General features: G+C 58.8%; 2 protein-coding genes across 4 annotated transcripts in view; one reads left to right on the top strand and one right to left on the bottom strand.

Annotated features, from left to right (window-relative positions):
* The first annotated feature begins 8,439 nt into the window (after positions 1-8,439).
* MMP21 (matrix metallopeptidase 21) lies at positions 8,440-14,037 on the top strand. The gene is made up of 7 exons (XM_016148227.2): positions 8,440-8,589; positions 8,812-9,367; positions 10,286-10,425; positions 10,663-10,804; positions 11,724-11,981; positions 13,345-13,517; positions 13,735-14,037. Exons 1-7 carry the CDS (start codon positions 8,440-8,442, stop codon positions 14,035-14,037), a joined length of 1,722 nt encoding a protein of 573 aa, XP_016003713.2.
* Positions 14,038-16,178: 2,141 nt separating this feature from the next.
* EDRF1 (erythroid differentiation regulatory factor 1) overlaps positions 16,179-17,249 on the bottom strand; it is a 34,375-nt gene continuing 33,304 nt past the window's right edge. For all 3 annotated transcript variants that reach the window (XM_016148253.2, XM_016148252.2, XM_016148254.2), the window contains one exon: positions 16,179-17,005. In XM_016148253.2, the coding sequence (XP_016003739.2) occupies positions 16,843-17,005 (163 nt within the window). In that variant the 3' untranslated portion in view covers positions 16,179-16,842. The remainder of the gene's footprint in view (positions 17,006-17,249) is intronic.

The raw sequence follows: 17,249 nt of genomic DNA, 5'->3' as shown, positions 1-17,249 counted from the left end.
AAGTTCCAGACAGAGGCACACCTCGGCAGAGAGGCTGGAGGCCAACTCCCAGGCGCCCTTCCTGAGGATCAGGACGGCAGAATGTGGGTGGAGGACAGAGGTGCTGCAGGCCAGCGGTCCCCACGCTCTGTGGCCCCCGGGACCGCTGCTCCCGTCAGAATCTAACGCCTGCTGATGTGAGGCGGAGCCGAGGCGGTGATGCTGGCACTGGGGAGCGGCTGCAGATGCAGATGGAGCTTCGCTCTCCTGCCCACCACTCGCCTCCTGCTGCACAGCCCGGTTCCTGACAGGCCGTGGACCAGGGCCGGCCCCGCGGCCCGGGGTGTGGGGACCCCTGCTGTCGCGGCTTCGGCGAATTCTGTGCCCTGCGTCCCCTCTCTACATGGGCTCTGGTGCGCCCACCCTAACCGGCTCAGCTCCGGGGAGAGTTGAGGGAAGAACTTCGCGCAGGAAGTGGGTAAAGCATCCTGCAGGAACCTGAGGGCCAGCGCCACTGGGCCTCCGGGCCGGCGGGCCGGTCGACGCTGAGCGCGTGCGAGGTCCCTCCAGACCTGGCAGGTATGGGACACCTCGGGCACTGTTCCGAGTTTGAGGCACTTTAAACTCAATAGTTACATGTAGTAACTCACTTAACGAGAAAATAATGGCTCCACCACAAGTGTGTGTGTGGGTTTTCAGAAAATAAACTAGCAGGAAACAAAATCTTACTAAAAATTCTGAGAGAGAGGAGGATGTCCAGCATACAGCTGCTAGTTGGCCCCAAAATCTATTACCCTGGGACCAGAACCCTTGCCATTTAGGAGGGTCCATTCTGGAGTGAAAGCTCCATTTCCCAGCTTCCCTTGCAGGTAAATGTGTCCATGTGATTAAGTCGTGGCCCAGGAGACGTAAACAGAAGTGAAAGGTCCCCCTCTGGCCCCATCCTCCTCCCGTGTCCACCAAGGAAGCCAGCTTAGACGAACAAGAGGACGCGGGGTGACTAGCTCCCGTGGACCTCCTGGCTGCTGGAGAAATGCCAGCTTCCGTCTTTAAGCCACGATCACTGTGAGAGTTTCTGTTACGATTAAATCTAATGCTCAGTAATAAAATAATCAAGTTAAATTGGCAAACTAAGCATCAACGACATAAACCTTTTCAGAGTTTAAATAAAATACTTCTTAAAGAATCTTTTGATCGAAGCAATTTTAAACTGTATTTTCCTATTACGTATCGATGTATGATTTGTGTAATTGTGAAGTGTTTCAAAAAGCAACTGACACAAAGAGACTTAAATGTCTTTAGCAGCAGAATTCTTCATTTCAAACAATTCTGGTAAGCACTACAGAAGCTGGAGCGCTGTGTTTGCCCCGGTGGTCGTTTTAAGTTTTAGTCCCGTGCCTAGAAGACACGCACAGTCCCTACGGGAGAAGTTCATCTCTCTCATCTCTGAATTAATGTTCAGTGACTTAAACACTTCCCTTCGACATCTCATCGAACCCTCCAAACAACCTTATCAGGGGTCCGCATTACCGAGAAAGAAAGCTGGGCCTGACAAGCAAACGCCGCTCACGAGGCTGAGTGACGTGCAGCCAGATGTGCACACACCCGCCCACTCCGAGCTGCGGGACGTGCGGGTGGCGGTGTCTGACCCGTCCTGCACCTGGCAGGGTTCCCTCCGGAGCTCAGGCCTTCAGCTGGAGCTCCCCACAACCTGGGATCTGGAAGCCAGGGGGGTGAGGAGGCCATCTGCCCTGGCACAGAGACAGAACCTGGCTGGTCACGTGTGACTCAGAGGCTCACGTGGTCAGGGAGCTCGGCTACCCTCTGCCACTGGAAGTGCAGTGTGTGTAGGATTTGGGGTGTTTGGGCAGAGGATGGGGAAAGGAATAATGAACCCCCAGCCCATCCTGCTATTAGTCACAGGATGGGCACCCGGTCAAATGATGGAACTTGGTGACAGGCCTGGGAGTGTGAATCACACAGAATTTTCCACACAGACTAAAACAAGCCCGTGACTCAGACTCCATCACAAAACTACCTCACCGCTCCCGAACCACCTGCTGCCCCCTTTTCCCACCTGTGCCACGCAGCCCCTGGCTCCCCCTCACCCCCGCACTCCTGCAGAGTGCCCGGTGAGGTGCCATCGGGGTGGGGACGAGGACCCTTCCATAAGGGACTGTGCCTGGACTTCTTCCCGGGGAGCAGGGCACAAGTGAACGGTCCAGAGTCCCGGAAGCTCGAGCCGGACAGGAGCCGACACCTGGCGACCGGGCTGGACGTGGGACTCAGAGCCAGGTCCCCGTCTCCCGTCACTGGCCGGCTGCCTGACACCAGGAGTCACCCTGGCCCCGAGCGTCAGGTCCCCCCTCTAAGAGAGGTGCGAGCTGTGGTTTCCTGGAGGTTTCACTGCGGCCCAGGAAGCCGCTTCCGCAGCAGGGTGGAGAGCTCTCTGCGGGCGTGATGCGCAGCGCAGTCCGGCCGACGCGCACAGGGTGCCGCTCGGGACTCGCTGCTGCGCCTGCGTCCCGACGGTCGCCTGCTGGAAAACGGAGCCAGACCGGCCGAGGCGAGATTCGGGTCGCTGCCCTGCCCCTGGCGAGTCCAGGCCCGCGGCCAAGAGCCCGGGGATCGGGGACAGCGCAGCTCCTGCTGCCGAGGGGCCCGCCAACACCTCGAGAGAACAGTCAGGAGGCAGCTGAGCTCGGCACGGAGGGTGTGTACTTCACGGGACAGGCCCGCGGCCGGGAGCCGGCGGCCGCCTGCGTCTGGGGACGGCCCCCGCAGCGCCGCTCTCCGGGGCTGGGCGCCGGCGGTGGACGGCGGGGCCGCGGCGGCGTCTCAGGACGGTCTTCTTCCTGCCCCCTCTGTCGGCGCCCCTGGCCGTCAGCGTTTCCTTCGGAGGTTTTACAGAAGGCGTTAGGTCTCTTTTTCGGTTGGTTTGTTTAAGTCCATTTCTTACCATCGTCAGGAGGTTCTCGGCTGGGCAGATCACACCACGTGACCCCCGCCTGTGCCTGCCCCTCTCTGCGCCCTCCCGAATTCTCACCCCATCTCTCCCCCCCCCCAGACATCGTTATAAATGTTAAGTCAGGGTGAAGGAAGCAAAGGACGCAAACCACGGCCTCGCGCCAGTCTGACCTGGTCAGTGCCGCACCCGACGCGCGTCTGGCTACAGGCGGCAAGGTGCAGGTGTGATGCGGGCCGCAGGTGGCGGGGTGCAGGTGTGATGCGGGCCGCAGGTGGCGGGGTGCGGGGTGGTGGGGACCGCAGGTGGCGGGGTGCGGGGTGGTGGGGACCGCAGGTGGCGGGGTGCAGGGTGATGGGGAGGTGCCTCAGGCTGCCGCCCTGGCGTTGGGACCCGCCCCCACTCTCTTTAACTTCCCCAGATTGACATTAATTCTACCTCATGGAAAATTGCTTCTCTTCTCCCAGGTAAAGGGTAAAACATTTTGAAAAGAACTCCACGTTTATCCTGACCCCTACCCCATTTTCAGGTGTCTCCCAGGAGCGTCACGCAGCTCTGGCTCCCCACAGTCCGACAGGCCACCTCACTGTCCCCAAGGCAGTGACCCTGAGCGCACCCTGGGCGCCCCCCAGCTCAGGCAAGAGATGGAGTGAGCCCGGCCTGAGGGGCCGCGGGGCAGAGACTCGCGGGCGCAATCTCCCCGCAGTCTTCGGTCCACAGTGCCGGGGACAGAGGGGCCAGCGGGCCGAGTCCACCCGCTGAGGGCAAAGCCCCGAGGTCAGCGACAGCCCAGCAGCGCAGACACACAGCCCCCTGGCTGAGAACACTCACTTATGAGCTCACAACCCCAAGCCAGAAGGGGAGGAAGCCAAGAGTCTAGGCTCACCTGCCCTTGCGTTTCAAAACTGCCCACGCCCCACCTTCCTGACCTCGCCCAGCGCTCGGCCCCAAGGCAAGGAGAGACCCTGCTCCCATTGGAGGGTTGTCTCTCATTCTGACCGAGGTCACTCACCTCAGTACTTTGGCCAGTTTGCAGTAAACGCAGAGGAAGCAGCACATGAGCACAAGGGCAGCGATGAGCAAGGCGCCGCCGATGGCGATCAGAACCTCGATGTCGATCTTCTCGACCTGGAAATGAAGCAGGCGCCTGGGCAGAGAGCCGGGCAAGCAGCGCACATGGCTCCCTCCCCTGCGGCCCACTACGCCCCCTTCCGCCCCCTTCCGTGGGGGAAGAACCACCCTGAAACCCCAGGGCCCCGTGGCCGCCTCCTCCCAGGGAGGCCGGGGAGCCTCGGCTGGCCCAGCTGCGTAAAGGGTTTATTCGTGGATGAAAAGGGACCGAAATGCAAAGTCCAGAGAGAAGGACGTCAGGCGAGAGACCGGACAGGACCCTTGTCCTTCCGCCGCAGTGGCGTGCGGCTGCAGGTAGCACACAGGCCTGCCCTCGCGCCCAAACACCTGGCCTCCGAGATTCTCTCAGCGTCAGAACTGAGCCCTCACTGGACATCAGCTTGAACGCCTCCCGTGGGAACGACTAAGGAAATGTGTTTTTCCAGAAAGTTATGTCAGTCTGAGAATATGCAGACCCGTTTTGTAAATCATAAGTATTCTGGGGAAAAAGTTTTCGATTCTCCCACTGACAACTGGGTCCTGCCACCTGGGCATTTAAGAAGGTTCTTAGAAGCTTCCAGCCAGACCCGTCCTCGGGCTGAGAGATGGGGCGTGTCCTGCACGGACCAGCAACCTGTTTCTCCAGGAGTTCCTGTCCCTCATTCTGTAGGTCACACAGCTTCTGCTGCCACTTCTCCTCCTAAATCCAACCTATTTCCTCAAAATCCAATTTATTTGGAATAAGCACTTTGGTTAATCAACACTCTGAGCCTCGAGGAGCTAGTCCTCTCAAAGGCCGAGCAATCGCTGGGGAGAAGACGGCTCCGAGAGACAAGCAAGCGACCCAAATCGTAGGCACGCTTCCCCGAGTCCAGTCGCCCCGAGCTGCGTGAGGCCAGCTGCACCACACAGCACAAAAAGAGAAGAAAGAATGAACTTTAGTGAATAAGGCCCTTCAGTAGTAAATTCCTTACACCTTCGATCCCTAAGAAGGAACTGATTTTCATCGCTGGGGACCGCTGTCATGCAAGTTTCAAGACCTGACTTTCAGGAGCACTGTCTTCAGCCAGAGCTCACGGAGCCGACAGGCACCATCTGAGTCCTTTGTACCCGTCGGGACACGGGCTGTGTGACATCAGCCCTCGGGACACCAGCTCCCTCCCAGAGTTCTCAGTTCTGTTCCGCGTTCAGAATTCTCGCCTCCCAGGTAATACGGGATATCCAGATAACGTTTTGAATAATTGTGTTCTCAGCCTGGTACCTTCCTAGGTTTTTGTTTGCTCCCGAGGAGACATTTAGGGTTTGTCTTCTAATCAAAACACAGTTTGAGATTTTAATAAAAAGCATAGAAGGAAAAAGCCAGTCAGGTGAGGAGTAAATGCCCTTATGCTCAAGGCACACTTTGTTTTAGCCACAGAGGGACACTCTGCAGCCACTTATCACAATATATGTTGTGATATATATGTTCATTGATGTGATATATATGTTCGGTCACATACATGTTCATTGACATGTTACTATGGTTAAGTAAACCAATACACTGACCAATATAAGTGACATATATAGAACCACATAGTTTTATAAAGCTGCATATACACAAAACACATATCTGACACGTGTAATTGAAACGTAGACGCACATCTATCACGCGGTACAGTGAGAAGCACTCGGAAGAGGGTACCGGTTCGAGACCGGTCCCTCTGGTCCCGCGGTACGGAGAGCCCACCGAGCCAGTCCTATTGGACGAGGGAGTCAAGCAGCCACGTGAGGCCTCTCGCGGAGACCCGGGCCGGGGCCGGGCACAGGCGCGGGGACTGGCAGCCGGCGGGCTCTGGGGCCAGTTCCTCTAGGGCTCTGTGCAAACGCCGCGCGCGCAGCCACACGGGAAGAAGGCAGGGCCCGTGCGCCGCTTCCGGCCATCCTCAGGTTCCCTTACGCAGAACGTTTTCGGGACGTGCCTCCCAGCCAGGGCTAATCTAAAATGGAGTAGAGAACGAGGCCACAGTTGACAGTGTGGATGCTGCCTGGGCAGATTCAGTATTAAAGGGTCACCGCCGAGCTCGAAGGCGTGACAGTGGCCGCATGCCTTCCTTTTCTCTTTTTCTCAAACAGCCTGTTCTCATACAGATCCACACCGAAATATTTACGCACAAAATTACACGTGGTGCCTGGGGTTTGCTTCTGGATACAGACGGGGCAAAGTGGGAGTGAGGGCTGTGATGAGAAATCCCACGCTGTGAACCTGCTTGTCCCCTCCCCGCTGCTGGACCCCTCCCAGAGGAGTGAGCACAAAGCCTCCGCACTCCGTGGAGATGGTTCATGGTGGTGAGAGATCCTGTCCACAGGAGACAGGCACCGTAAGAAGGGCGGGGAGCCGCGGACACAGCTGGGGGTGAGCAGTCCCTGGGAACGCAAAGGGCCCCCACCTCACCCACACTCACGCCTCCTGCTCGGTCACACCCCGACACCCAGTTCCCACCGGGTACACGGCCGGCCCTGGAAGTCTCCAAGCTGGCAGGACCTGAGTGGAGCTGTGCAGGTACCTCGGCGAGTGTCCCAGCTCCTTGTAAGCACAACTCCTCAATGTCCCAGGTGCCGGCCTTGCCACCACAGCCCTAATCCAGGGCCCTAACTAGGAATGGGTCCCCCTGGGTCACAGCTTGGTGCTGTGTCCTCCCCAGGAACCCTAATGTCGCAGAGCGCAGTGAGGTATCTCAGGCTACAGGGCTGCCAGACCATGCTGGCACAGAAGGCTGCTGGGACACCCAGGGGAGCAGCCAGGCCAGAGGCTCAGTCTACACCTGCCTCTGGGCTGTATCCCTTTGAGTCTATCATCCATCCAGAGAGCAGCTGGGAGGATTCTTTAGATAACCAATCAATACAGAGTAGAATTCAAATTGTGTGACCCACAGACCCCTCCTCGTCTGCCCCTCCCCCCTTCCATGCCAACCTCCCGCCCCCTCCCTGTCACCGACACCCACCACACACCTTCCTCCCTTACGCACCTGCCGCAGGACCTTTGTCTCCACCGCCCCGGAACCTCCAGGCACGCGTGACTGGGTCCCTCTTACTTTTCTTTCATTGCTCAGACTTCGCATTTGCAGGCGGTCCTTCCTGCTCATCCTAATACTCACCCTCCCGCCACCTCCGAGGCACTCGGTTTCCCTATTCTTGGCCCCAGTCGCTATTGGGATTTTTCATTCATTTTGTTTATTGTCTGTCTCCTCCACTTAGAATCTATGCCCCAAGGGGACAAGGGGTGAGTCCATCACACTCACTTCCATAGTCCCTAGAAAAGTAACAGATATTTGCTGAATGATGGATGAGTACGTAACTAAAGCAAAGCCACACACACGCGCGCGCGCGCGCACACACACACACACGCGCGCTCTTCTTATGAGACCTTTGCAAGTCCACCTCTCACCTGCAGTCACGGCACCTGGAGGACCCCATCCCTCAGGCTCCCTGACGCGACCGGTTAGAAAGTCCCAGCAGCCGAACCTGGCCCTGCCTGCCTTTTTCCTCCCCATCTTCTGCCTTCGTGAGGTGACACTGAGGAGGGCATGTTCTGGAACTTCAGGTGATTCCAGCTTTTCCTCACATAAAAATCCCTGACCCGCAGAAAGGACACCCCGTAGCCATCAACTAGGAAGATGAACACCTATATTCACGGACAAGGAAGACGCCTGTGATGCTCTACTGACTTGTGTAACACTGTACACACACACAGACACTGCTCTACGCATGTGCCCAATATAAGCATCTGCAAGCTCATCAAAATGCTACCATCTAAATCATAGGACTTCTCAGTACTTTGAAATTTTACATTTTCCTATACTGGTTAAGCATTCCTTCTATAAAAAGAAAATCAACAAGAAAGAAAAAACAAAAACAAACTAAAAATCCTCAAACCCTTGCCCACCAAAAGAAAAGGACTCAAACTCTGAGCAAACTAGTGGTCACGTGGGCTGGTTCAAACACAGGTGCAGTTCTGGGGGGGCGGGGCTTCGCACCTCCCCTCCCAGGCCTGATGGACACTGATGGACACCCCATAGCTCACTTGGGCAGCAAACTTGCCCACGCGCACATCGCCACGGAAACGCCATCCACAGGTGGCTGCCATTTCGCGATGTAATTACCTGGGGACCCGGCAAACTGGGGCGAGCGTCGCAGGCTGCGAGGGGAGGCGTTCTCACCCCAGCAAGAGGGGTGGTGCTGGCGTCTTCAAAGGGCAGCGCGCGCAGGGCCTGCTGGGGCCTCCAGCTGGGCACACTTCGGGCCCGGGTGAGAAAGGCTGGGCCCGCCGTGGCCGCTCATAAGAGCGAGTGGGCCGCGCGGCCAGGGAGGGCGAGCAGCCGAGCCGAGGCGGGCGGCGCAGGCCGGCCATGCTCGCCGCCGGCGTCCTGCTGCTCTGCTGGCTCGCGGGCCCCCGGCCCGCCCGGCCCGAGACGCTGTTCCACAGCCGCGACCGCTCGGACCTGGCGCCGTGGCCGCTGCGCCGGGCCGCGCCCATCGCCGACCTCCTGGCAGCGCAGGTAGGAGAAGCCCGAGGCGCACCTGCGCGCGCACCTGCATGCACACCTGTACACGCACGCACGCACCCCAGGCGCGGGACCTCGCACAGGCCACCGGTAAACACGAGGTAGAGACGCCGCGGGGCACCGGCGGACACACGGCGGACGCCGGGTGACGGGTCGCGAAGCCGCCGCACCGGGCAGGTGACCCACCGGCAGGCCCTGTGCGTCTCTCCCCCGCAGCGGTTCCTGTCCAAATACGGCTGGGCCGAGGCGCCCGCGGGGGCGGGGGCCAGGGCTCCCCACGCCGCCCCGCCGCCTGCACGCCCCGCAGGCGCCACCCTGGCCGAGACCCTGCGCAAGTTCCAGAAGGTCAACGCGCTGCCTGCGAGCGGGAAGCTGGACGCGGCCACACTCGCGGCCATGAACCGGCCTCGCTGCGGCGTCCCGGACACTCGGCCCCTGCGGCAGGCCACCAGCGCGGCACCCCAGACGAGGCCCACCCCGCTGGGCCGGCGCCCCAGGGCCCGCCCCAAGCGCTTCCTGCAGACTCTGCGCCCAGGACCGGACCCGCAGCCCAAGGGCTCCCCTCAGGGTGGGGGCACCTGGGCCTTCGCCAAGAAGACCCTGACCTGGAGGCTGGTGGTGGAGGGCTACAGCAGCCAGCTCCCCGTGGACGAGCAGCGGTACATCTTCCACCTGGCCTTCCGGATGTGGAGCGAGGTGATGCCGCTGGACTTCCGCGAGGACCTCGCTGGCCCTGCAGCCGCGGTCGACATAAAGCTGGGCTTTGGACGAGGTGAGAAGCGCGAAGACTGCGCGCGCCGTGTCCCTGCTCGGCCGTCCCCCAGAGCCCGAAGTGGGGCCGCGCGAGCAAGATGGGGACCTCGGGCAAACAGGCCCGCCGGGGTCGCTCCGCCCGGCCTCCTGCCGGCCGCAGGCAGCCCCGCAGAGCAGCGGCACGAGCCGTGCCCCCAAGGCTGTCCCGACGTGGCGCCACCTGTCAGGCCGTGGGCACGTTGTCGGCCCTCCAGGTGTTGCTTTATTGTTAGTCACTGGAGAGGGCCCAGGCATGTCACCCTGCAAATAGCCCAGAGCAGTCTCTTGGGGACATCAGAGCAGGTCAGCCCTCTGCTCACAGAGGGCTCAGTGTGCCCCAGGGCAGGAGGTAGACCAGCCGTCCTCCTCCGGGCCCCACTGCCTTCTAGCAAGGTGGGTTTGCAGCAAGTAACTTCCCTGCAGCCCCATCCAGGAAGGAGGGGTGCTAACGGCCGCCCCCTGGTCCCACTGGAGTAATTCCTAATCTGAGAAGTACCAGGGCACGGTTTGTTGAGAAACTGTGCTCATGTAAGGCACAGGCCGCGGCATGCGGCAGCAGCCCCTGCATTCGGTGAGCGCCAGCTGTCAGGGTCCAGGGCACGACTCGTCCCCTCCATCCGCCTGGCAGCACGTCCCAGCATACACCGCCTCGCCGGCAGCGGGGCAGTCTCTCCCCCTCGGCTCCTGTAGCACGCGGCACACGGCCGTTTATGCCTTTGGACTTTGTAACACGTGGCTCGCGAACCACCGTGTGTCACACAAGCCGCACCCTCCTGGGACTGCCAGCCCCTCGAGGCCGGGAACCCTGCAGGCGTCTGCATTCCCCGGTCCCGGGAGGCGGGCACTCTGTGCAGCGGGCACTCCTGCTCACCTGGGCCACCTCCCTCTCCCTCGCCAGGCCGGCACCTGGGCTGTCCTCGGGTTTTTGATGGGAGCGGGCAGGAGTTCGCACACGCCTGGCGCCTGGGTGATATTCACTTTGACGATGACGAACACTTCACACCTCCCACCAGCGACAGGGGCATCAGCCTTCTCAAAGTAAGTGCTCTCAAGCTGCGCGTAGACTTCGCGAAGGGCACGGCCGCCTTGGCAGGGGTCCCGGGGAGCACCCGCTCCCTCCCGAGGAAGCTCCCCGGGTCTCAGCATGGCCCCTTCTCACCAAGCACGACCCCTGCCTAGGCAGAACTGGCCTCCGTGGTGGGTCGGCTCCCAGCGGCCCTCAGACACCCCGGGTCGCCACTGCACCCTGCACCGATGGTCTGTGTCCCCTTCCAGGTGGCCGTCCATGAAATTGGCCACGTCCTCGGCTTGCCTCACACCTACAGGACAGGATCCGTAATGCAGCCAAATTACCTTCCCCAGGGGCCTGCGTTTGAGCTGGACTGGTCAGACAGGAAGGCAGTTCAAAAGCTGTACGGTAAGGCTGTCTGGGAGAAGCCATGCTCAGAGCAGACGGAGGACCCCAAACCCCCTCCCCGCGAGGCTGGCCCCCAGAGGGCACCAAACAGTACAATCTGACGGCAGTGAGGGCAGCTGCCTCCAGGCTCTGGGGTGCCGTCCCTAGTCGAAGGCGGCCATGCCGGGCTGTGGCCACCGTGGGGCGCAGAGCAGTCCCATGGGTGCTGCCTCCCATGTCCTCCCTCTCACACCATGCGCTACATTCCCTGGGAGGGAGGCGGAGGCTTGGCAGCTTCCCAGACACAGGCGTGGCATCTCACGAGAGCTGCAGGAGCCAGAAGCCGCTGAGAAGTCGTCTGCGCCCTGAAGGCAAAGGACGGCAAGCCAGATGGGCGTGATCTGATCGGGCACTGAGGCCGCAGGAAAGAGAGCCCGGCCTCCACGTTCCCCTCTAAGACAGGGACCGTCCCCGTTTCTGTTCTACTCAGACCGTCCCGTTCTTGGCATGCAGCACCTTTGGAGAATAACATGCTAGGACACGTTTATGTCCGGCAGCGGAAATCTCCTCCCGTGCGCGCCCAGGACCCAGCTCCTTCCCCTGGGTGACGGCAGATCAGCCATCAGAAGAGGCGTCGGCTGTGCTTAGGGTGATCCAATAACTCGCTTCCAAACGGGGACACTTTAGAGAGTGACTAGGAGCACGTTAATGATGAAGCCAGAACCGCCCATGCGCCCAGCCCTGTTGCGGGCCACCGGGGCCCCCCGTCCGCTCAGCCAGGGAAGGCCTACTTCCTGTCTCATGAGGTCTTGCTTGAAGATGTTTTTACAGCGAAGTCCAGCTTCCCAGCTGTCTCTGTGCAAGTCGCACGTGAAGGCAGGGACTGTCAGTTTTGCAGCCGGTGACAGGCGGCTGGGTTTTGTTTTGTTTGTTTTCCAAGGCTCATGCGAAGGCGCATTTGACACTGCGTTCGACTGGGTTCGCAGAGAGGACAACCATCGCGGGGCCGGGGCGCTGAGGTTCAGCACCTACTTTTTCCGCAACAGCTGGTACTGGCTGTACGAAAACCGGAACAACCGGACACGCTACGGGGACCCCATCCGCATCGTCGCCGGCTGGAAGGGCATCCCCGCCCAGAACATAGACGCTGTCGTCCACGTCTGGACCTGGAGAAGGGATGAACGTTACTTCTTTAAAGGTACAGGTCCCTGCGGACGGCTCGGTTCTGTTAAACGAATGCTTTCGGAAGCAATGCTCTGGGCCCCGGCCGGGGAACCTTTTGAGATGCTCTTGAGATTGCTTAATTTCCATGATCCGTCAGACGTGACCTCTGTGAGCACAGGGGTGCTGCCGAGGCCTCCGTCTTTCTAACAAGGCTCTGAACGCATCCCACGTATGAAGGAGCGAGTGAATGAATGCGTGAACACACAGCGCTGGGCTCTGGGCGGCTGCCACAGACCTGTAAGAAACTACACAAGCTTCGATCTGAGTCTGGAGAGGGAAACACCTTAGAAGCCTCCCCCCACACACAGAAGCATGGCCTAAGGGGGTAGAATGAGCACAGGAGGTGACCGATCACTGTCACCCAGAGTCAGGTGCCGAGCCACCCAGGAGTCAGGGCTTTAAGGGTGGGTAGGAGGACCTGGAGTGCCCGGTGGGGCTGGGGGAGGCGCGAGTGGTGGGGGGTCTAACTCGCAGCCTCAGAGCTGGGAGGGACCGAGCCTGTCCCCGCGCAGGGGGAGCCTGAATGCCAGGGGCAGGGGAGGGACTTTATCCAGAGGCAGCAAGGATGCCCTGGCAGCTTCTGAGCTGAGAGGATCAGGTTTAGCGGGGAGGCGAGGCGGGAAGGCAGAGAGCCCAGTGGCTTGGCGATCACGGGACAGGTAGCCTCAGCCCATCCTCCCTGCTTCCCCCTGTCCCCCCCCCCCCGCCTCTCCCCCCCAGCCACTTTGCCCGGGGCCCCTGCGCCTATGTCCCAGGGGCATCTCACACTCGGGGGCGTGGTCACTGCTTTCCTTCCCGCTGCCGCCCTGAGATCAGCGTGGGCACTGTCTCTGCCTGCGTCCTGGTAATAAAGCCATATTGCTTGCCATATAACCATATGGCTCAAAACGAGTGAGGCCAGAGCCAAACCGAAAGAACTTTGCGTGCAAATTTTGCTTTAGAAACTGGTGAATAAACTTGGTCTCTATCTCCCTTCGCATCACAGAGGAGGAGGAAACCCCGTAGTAGAGCAGTTGCCTGAAGACTTTGCCTCAGGCTGGACTTCGATAGTTGGGCTGTTTCATAGTCCCGGGCACCTCCCTCCATGGTTTAAGAAGTCCCGAACTGTAATGGTGTAACGGACCGTTGTGGTTGTCGGGGTCAAATCTAAAAGTACCTGGACCTGGGAGTCATTGACTTGCGCCGAGGCTTCGCCCAGCGGCCGGGAGCCCGTCTTTCCTCTGGAGTCACAGCCGAGCGTCGTGGTGGCCGGGGCAGAGCTGAAGGCTGTTCTCCCTTGTCGTTGCTTGTGATTCAACAGGGACAAACCATGGTAACGCCTTTTGTCTGGCTCTCAGGAAATCAGTACTGGAGATATGACAGTGACAAGGATCAGGCCCACACAGAAGACGAACAAGGGAAAAGCTACCCCAAATTGATTTCAGACGGGTTTCCTGGGATCCCAAGTCCCCTGGACACTGCCTTTTACGACCGAAGGAAGCAGTTAATTTACTTCTTCAAAGGGTCCCTCGTAAGTAGAAGGCTTTGCAGCTTGCCGGGGTTTCTGTCGTCTCTCATCGAAGCTGGTCACACGACCAAGTCCTTAGTTAAATCTGTTCTGTCGCCACAGGCCTATGTGGCAGACCCTCCCTTACACGGAAAGTTAACAATTTCCCACCCAGAGAGTTCGGGAATGAACCTCAGGTCGGTGTCCCCAATGAGCCGGTCTTGCTGTCCTTGCTCGGCAGGTGTTCGCATTCGATGTCCACAGGAATCGAGTCCTCGGGTCCTACCCGAAGAAGATGGTCGACGTCTTCCCGGCCGCAGAGCCGCAGAGCCACCCGGTCGGACACCTGGACGCGGCCTACTACTCCTACGCGCACAGGTCCGTCTTCTTCTTCAAAGGCCGCCGGTACTGGAAAGTGGCGAGAGAGGAGGACAGACGCCGGCGCCCCGGGCTCCCCGCCGACGGCGTGCTGCCCCCGCGGCCGATCTCGGGGACGTGGTTCGACGTGTGCGACGTGCACACCTCCGCCCTGAGCGTGTCGTGAGGGAACCAGGCGGATGCAGGGCCACGGGGCTCCGCTCCTGAGAGGAGGGGTCTGGGATTTGGTAACAGAAGCGCATGGGGCTCCCTACGGTGCGGCCCAGTGGGAAGTGGGAAGGGCATTTACTTGAACTTTAATTCAAAAATCAGTTTCTCGCAGGGAAAAGTCGTTTACCAAGTCATTTTACAAACTTTTTAGGAAAGGTTAAAAATGAGTCCTGAGGAATCGCTGTCTTTTCCTCCCGCTCTCCAGGGCCCTGCAGTGAGGTCCCAACACTGTCCCCTGCCATCCCCTCCCCCCCATTCCTGGGTAGCCAGGAACATGGCCTTAGCCGGGGGTCCCATCACAGAAGACACCTCTCCCCAAGGACATGAAAAGGCTACTGCACTGAGCTTAGGGATCCAGTGGGAACGGGCGCAGAATTAGAATTAACTACACTCCAAAATCCGTCGGAGTCATTTGTAGTTTTGTAACGCTTTGACGGTGCGCATGGGTTTCCACGCGCATTTCTCTCTCGATCTTCACAACTCTGGCCCAGTGGCACTACTGTGCACATTCTGGCCAAAGACGCGGAACGCAGCTCACCGGTCGTGTCCTGTCCAAGGTCACAGGCAGGGGTCGCCCTTGACCCCTCCCTCCCCTGCAGCCTGGCGCCCTTGCCCTCTCTGCACACCTGGAGTGCTCCGTTTGAATACAGCCGGCACCCCGAGTGGCGCTGACCAGCACAGCCCCTGGCTCGCCACAGGCCCCAGAACGTGCTGCTTCCTCGTCCAAGCAGGAAGCGCTCCGTTTGGCAGTTTGTTTATGTTCTGAGGGCGAGCCTACCAGAACCAGGCTCTGGAAGCTAACCGGATGACTGGTTTTCCTGGACCAGTTTGCTCTAGGCCGGGCGTTACGTCCCATGGCCTCCTAACACAAAGCCCTCAAGGTCATATAGAACGAGGTGCACAACACTGGGCACTGAAATTAACTGGAAGATTCCGTGGTCTCGACCATCGGGCTACAAACATCAGTCCTCTTAAAGGAACAGCTAAAACACGAAGCGCTTTGGGGAGCTTTCATTTATAATCGGCAAAACACTAAAACATTTTTAAAATACCCTTTGAACCTTTGTAGGAACTTTTCATACTATTGCTTTGACAAGGGAAGACAGCTAGAATTTTTATTTTCTTGCTTAAAAACAAATTTCCCTCTTGACCGAAAGCCCGTTTGGCTAAGGAGAAGTGATCAGACTAAGCCAGCCAGGTTCCTCCCCAACTCCAGCTTGTTTCTACTTCAGCAGAAAACCCTTTTCGAATTTGTGAATCCAAAGTTAGATGTGGACGAGGGAAGTGTCCAGGTTAACTCGCAAGGACAGTGTGATCCTGGGTGTGCTTGCTGCGGGGGGGTGGGGGGTGTGGGGGGGAGGACAGAATGGCAGCTGTCCCCACGGGAGACATTGCTGACTTTGTACAACTGCTTTATAATTTAGTCAAAGCTTTAAATGTTTCGACGATTAATATTTGAAAATTGATGCAAGTCTGTCCTAAGGACAATGCGACTACAAAACAAGTGGACAAATGGCAAGAAACAGTTCTACGAAGCTATGACAGATGTCAACTCACTAAGGGACACACCTGAAAATCTCAGTGTACGAGAAAGCAGCTGGTCAAAATCCAGCTCAAAGCAGGTTTGTTCCAGCCCACGTTCCAGCACAGGTCAGATCCCTTCAGAGGCGTGGCTGGAAGGTCTGACCGCAGCTGTGGGACTGACCGCGGCTGTCACCGACAAAGGCCACGGTCCCTCGCTCAGGACCAGGCCAGAGGGCCGGGGTGCCAGGCACACCTGTCTGCGGAGGCCTCGGCCTGCACGCCAGCCCAGACCGCCGCCCCGGCAGGGGAGAGGATGCTCGGCACGTGACATTATGGTTCCCGCAACCGCGATCGGTACCCACGGCAGGACGAGCGCAGCCCTGAACATCCGCACGCACAGGACGGGAGCCACCAGGCGGCAGCGGGTGATGCGTGGAATCCGGGAGAATTTAGTGCATGGCAGAATTTTGTTTTTAATACTTGAATCTTTACTTTGTAAAATGTGTTAATCACATCAAAACTCAATGTGAAGAATGTAAAATGGAAAAAGACGTTTTAAATAAATAAATTATTTATTCAAAATAATTTTCTTACCTTATTCACAGTTTCAAGTTTAAAATAAAAAAGGCCGGGGGGAGGGGGAGCAGGGCGGGAGGAGTGCCTACTCTTGACCCACCGTCACCAAGGAAAAGAAGAGGGGTCCCTCAGAACATGCACTGAACACAGGGAACCGCTCGATGCGTCTTCCGAACGCCTGCGCCGCAGCTTACGAAGCGCCGCGCTCACCCCGGGCCGCGAGGGGGCCCCTGTGGGTGTGCGGGCCGCTGCCCGAACCCACCGGCCACTCCCGTCGCTGGAATAAAGTTCCCTTGACCGAAGGAGCATTTATCCCAAATAATTACAGCTTAAACCCATACAGCGTAACATACTTCAAAAATATTTAAAAGTGTAACTGCGTCACAGCAAGTCTATTAACGTTGAGGTACCACTTACTTCTCGAGGAAATAAGTGCCGGGAGCTTTAGGTCTGACTGACTTTCGCACTTTCCATGAAGAAGCCACAGAACCCCACCGGGCCGCGTCTGTCGCGGGCCGGGAGGCTCCGCAGCTCCTCGGCCGGCCGTGCCTGCTGTGAGCGGCCTCCCCCGCGTTCAACCAAACGAAGCACCAAGTGGACAAGCTCGGCCCCGAGCGCAGAAGGCACTGACAGCGTGTGGGCGGACGCGGCCCTGGCTGAGTCACGGGACGGGGCCGCCACCGCCGCGAGCGAGCTGGTCCAGCAAGTGCGTGAGAACGTCGATCCTTTCCGACAGGCTCGCGTTTTTGTTGGCAGTAGCTCGCAAAAGCTGGGAGTAAATCTGCTTGTTGGATTTGAGGGCTACGTCGTCTTCGATGTTATTGCTGGGTTAAAAAACAAAAGCAAAACAGAAAACAAGACGTGACATGAGCAGTGATGCCCCCGACCCCCCAGAAGGATGCACAGGATGAGCAGTGACAGGCCGACCACCCCTTGTCACAGGGGAGGCCTGTCCCTGCCGCCGCTGCTGTGGGCCCGCTCTCAGACGTCCGTGTCAGCACGGCAAAACCAGATTCTTTTCACAGGTGTTCCTCTGACAAATGTTTGAGTGCTCACTACACAGGGGGA

Source organism: Rousettus aegyptiacus, unplaced genomic scaffold, assembly GCF_014176215.1.
Source record: "Rousettus aegyptiacus isolate mRouAeg1 unplaced genomic scaffold, mRouAeg1.p scaffold_m13_p_6, whole genome shotgun sequence".
Lineage (NCBI taxonomy): Eukaryota > Metazoa > Chordata > Mammalia > Chiroptera > Pteropodidae > Rousettus > Rousettus aegyptiacus.
This window is presented reverse-complemented; position numbering and strand designations above follow the sequence as displayed.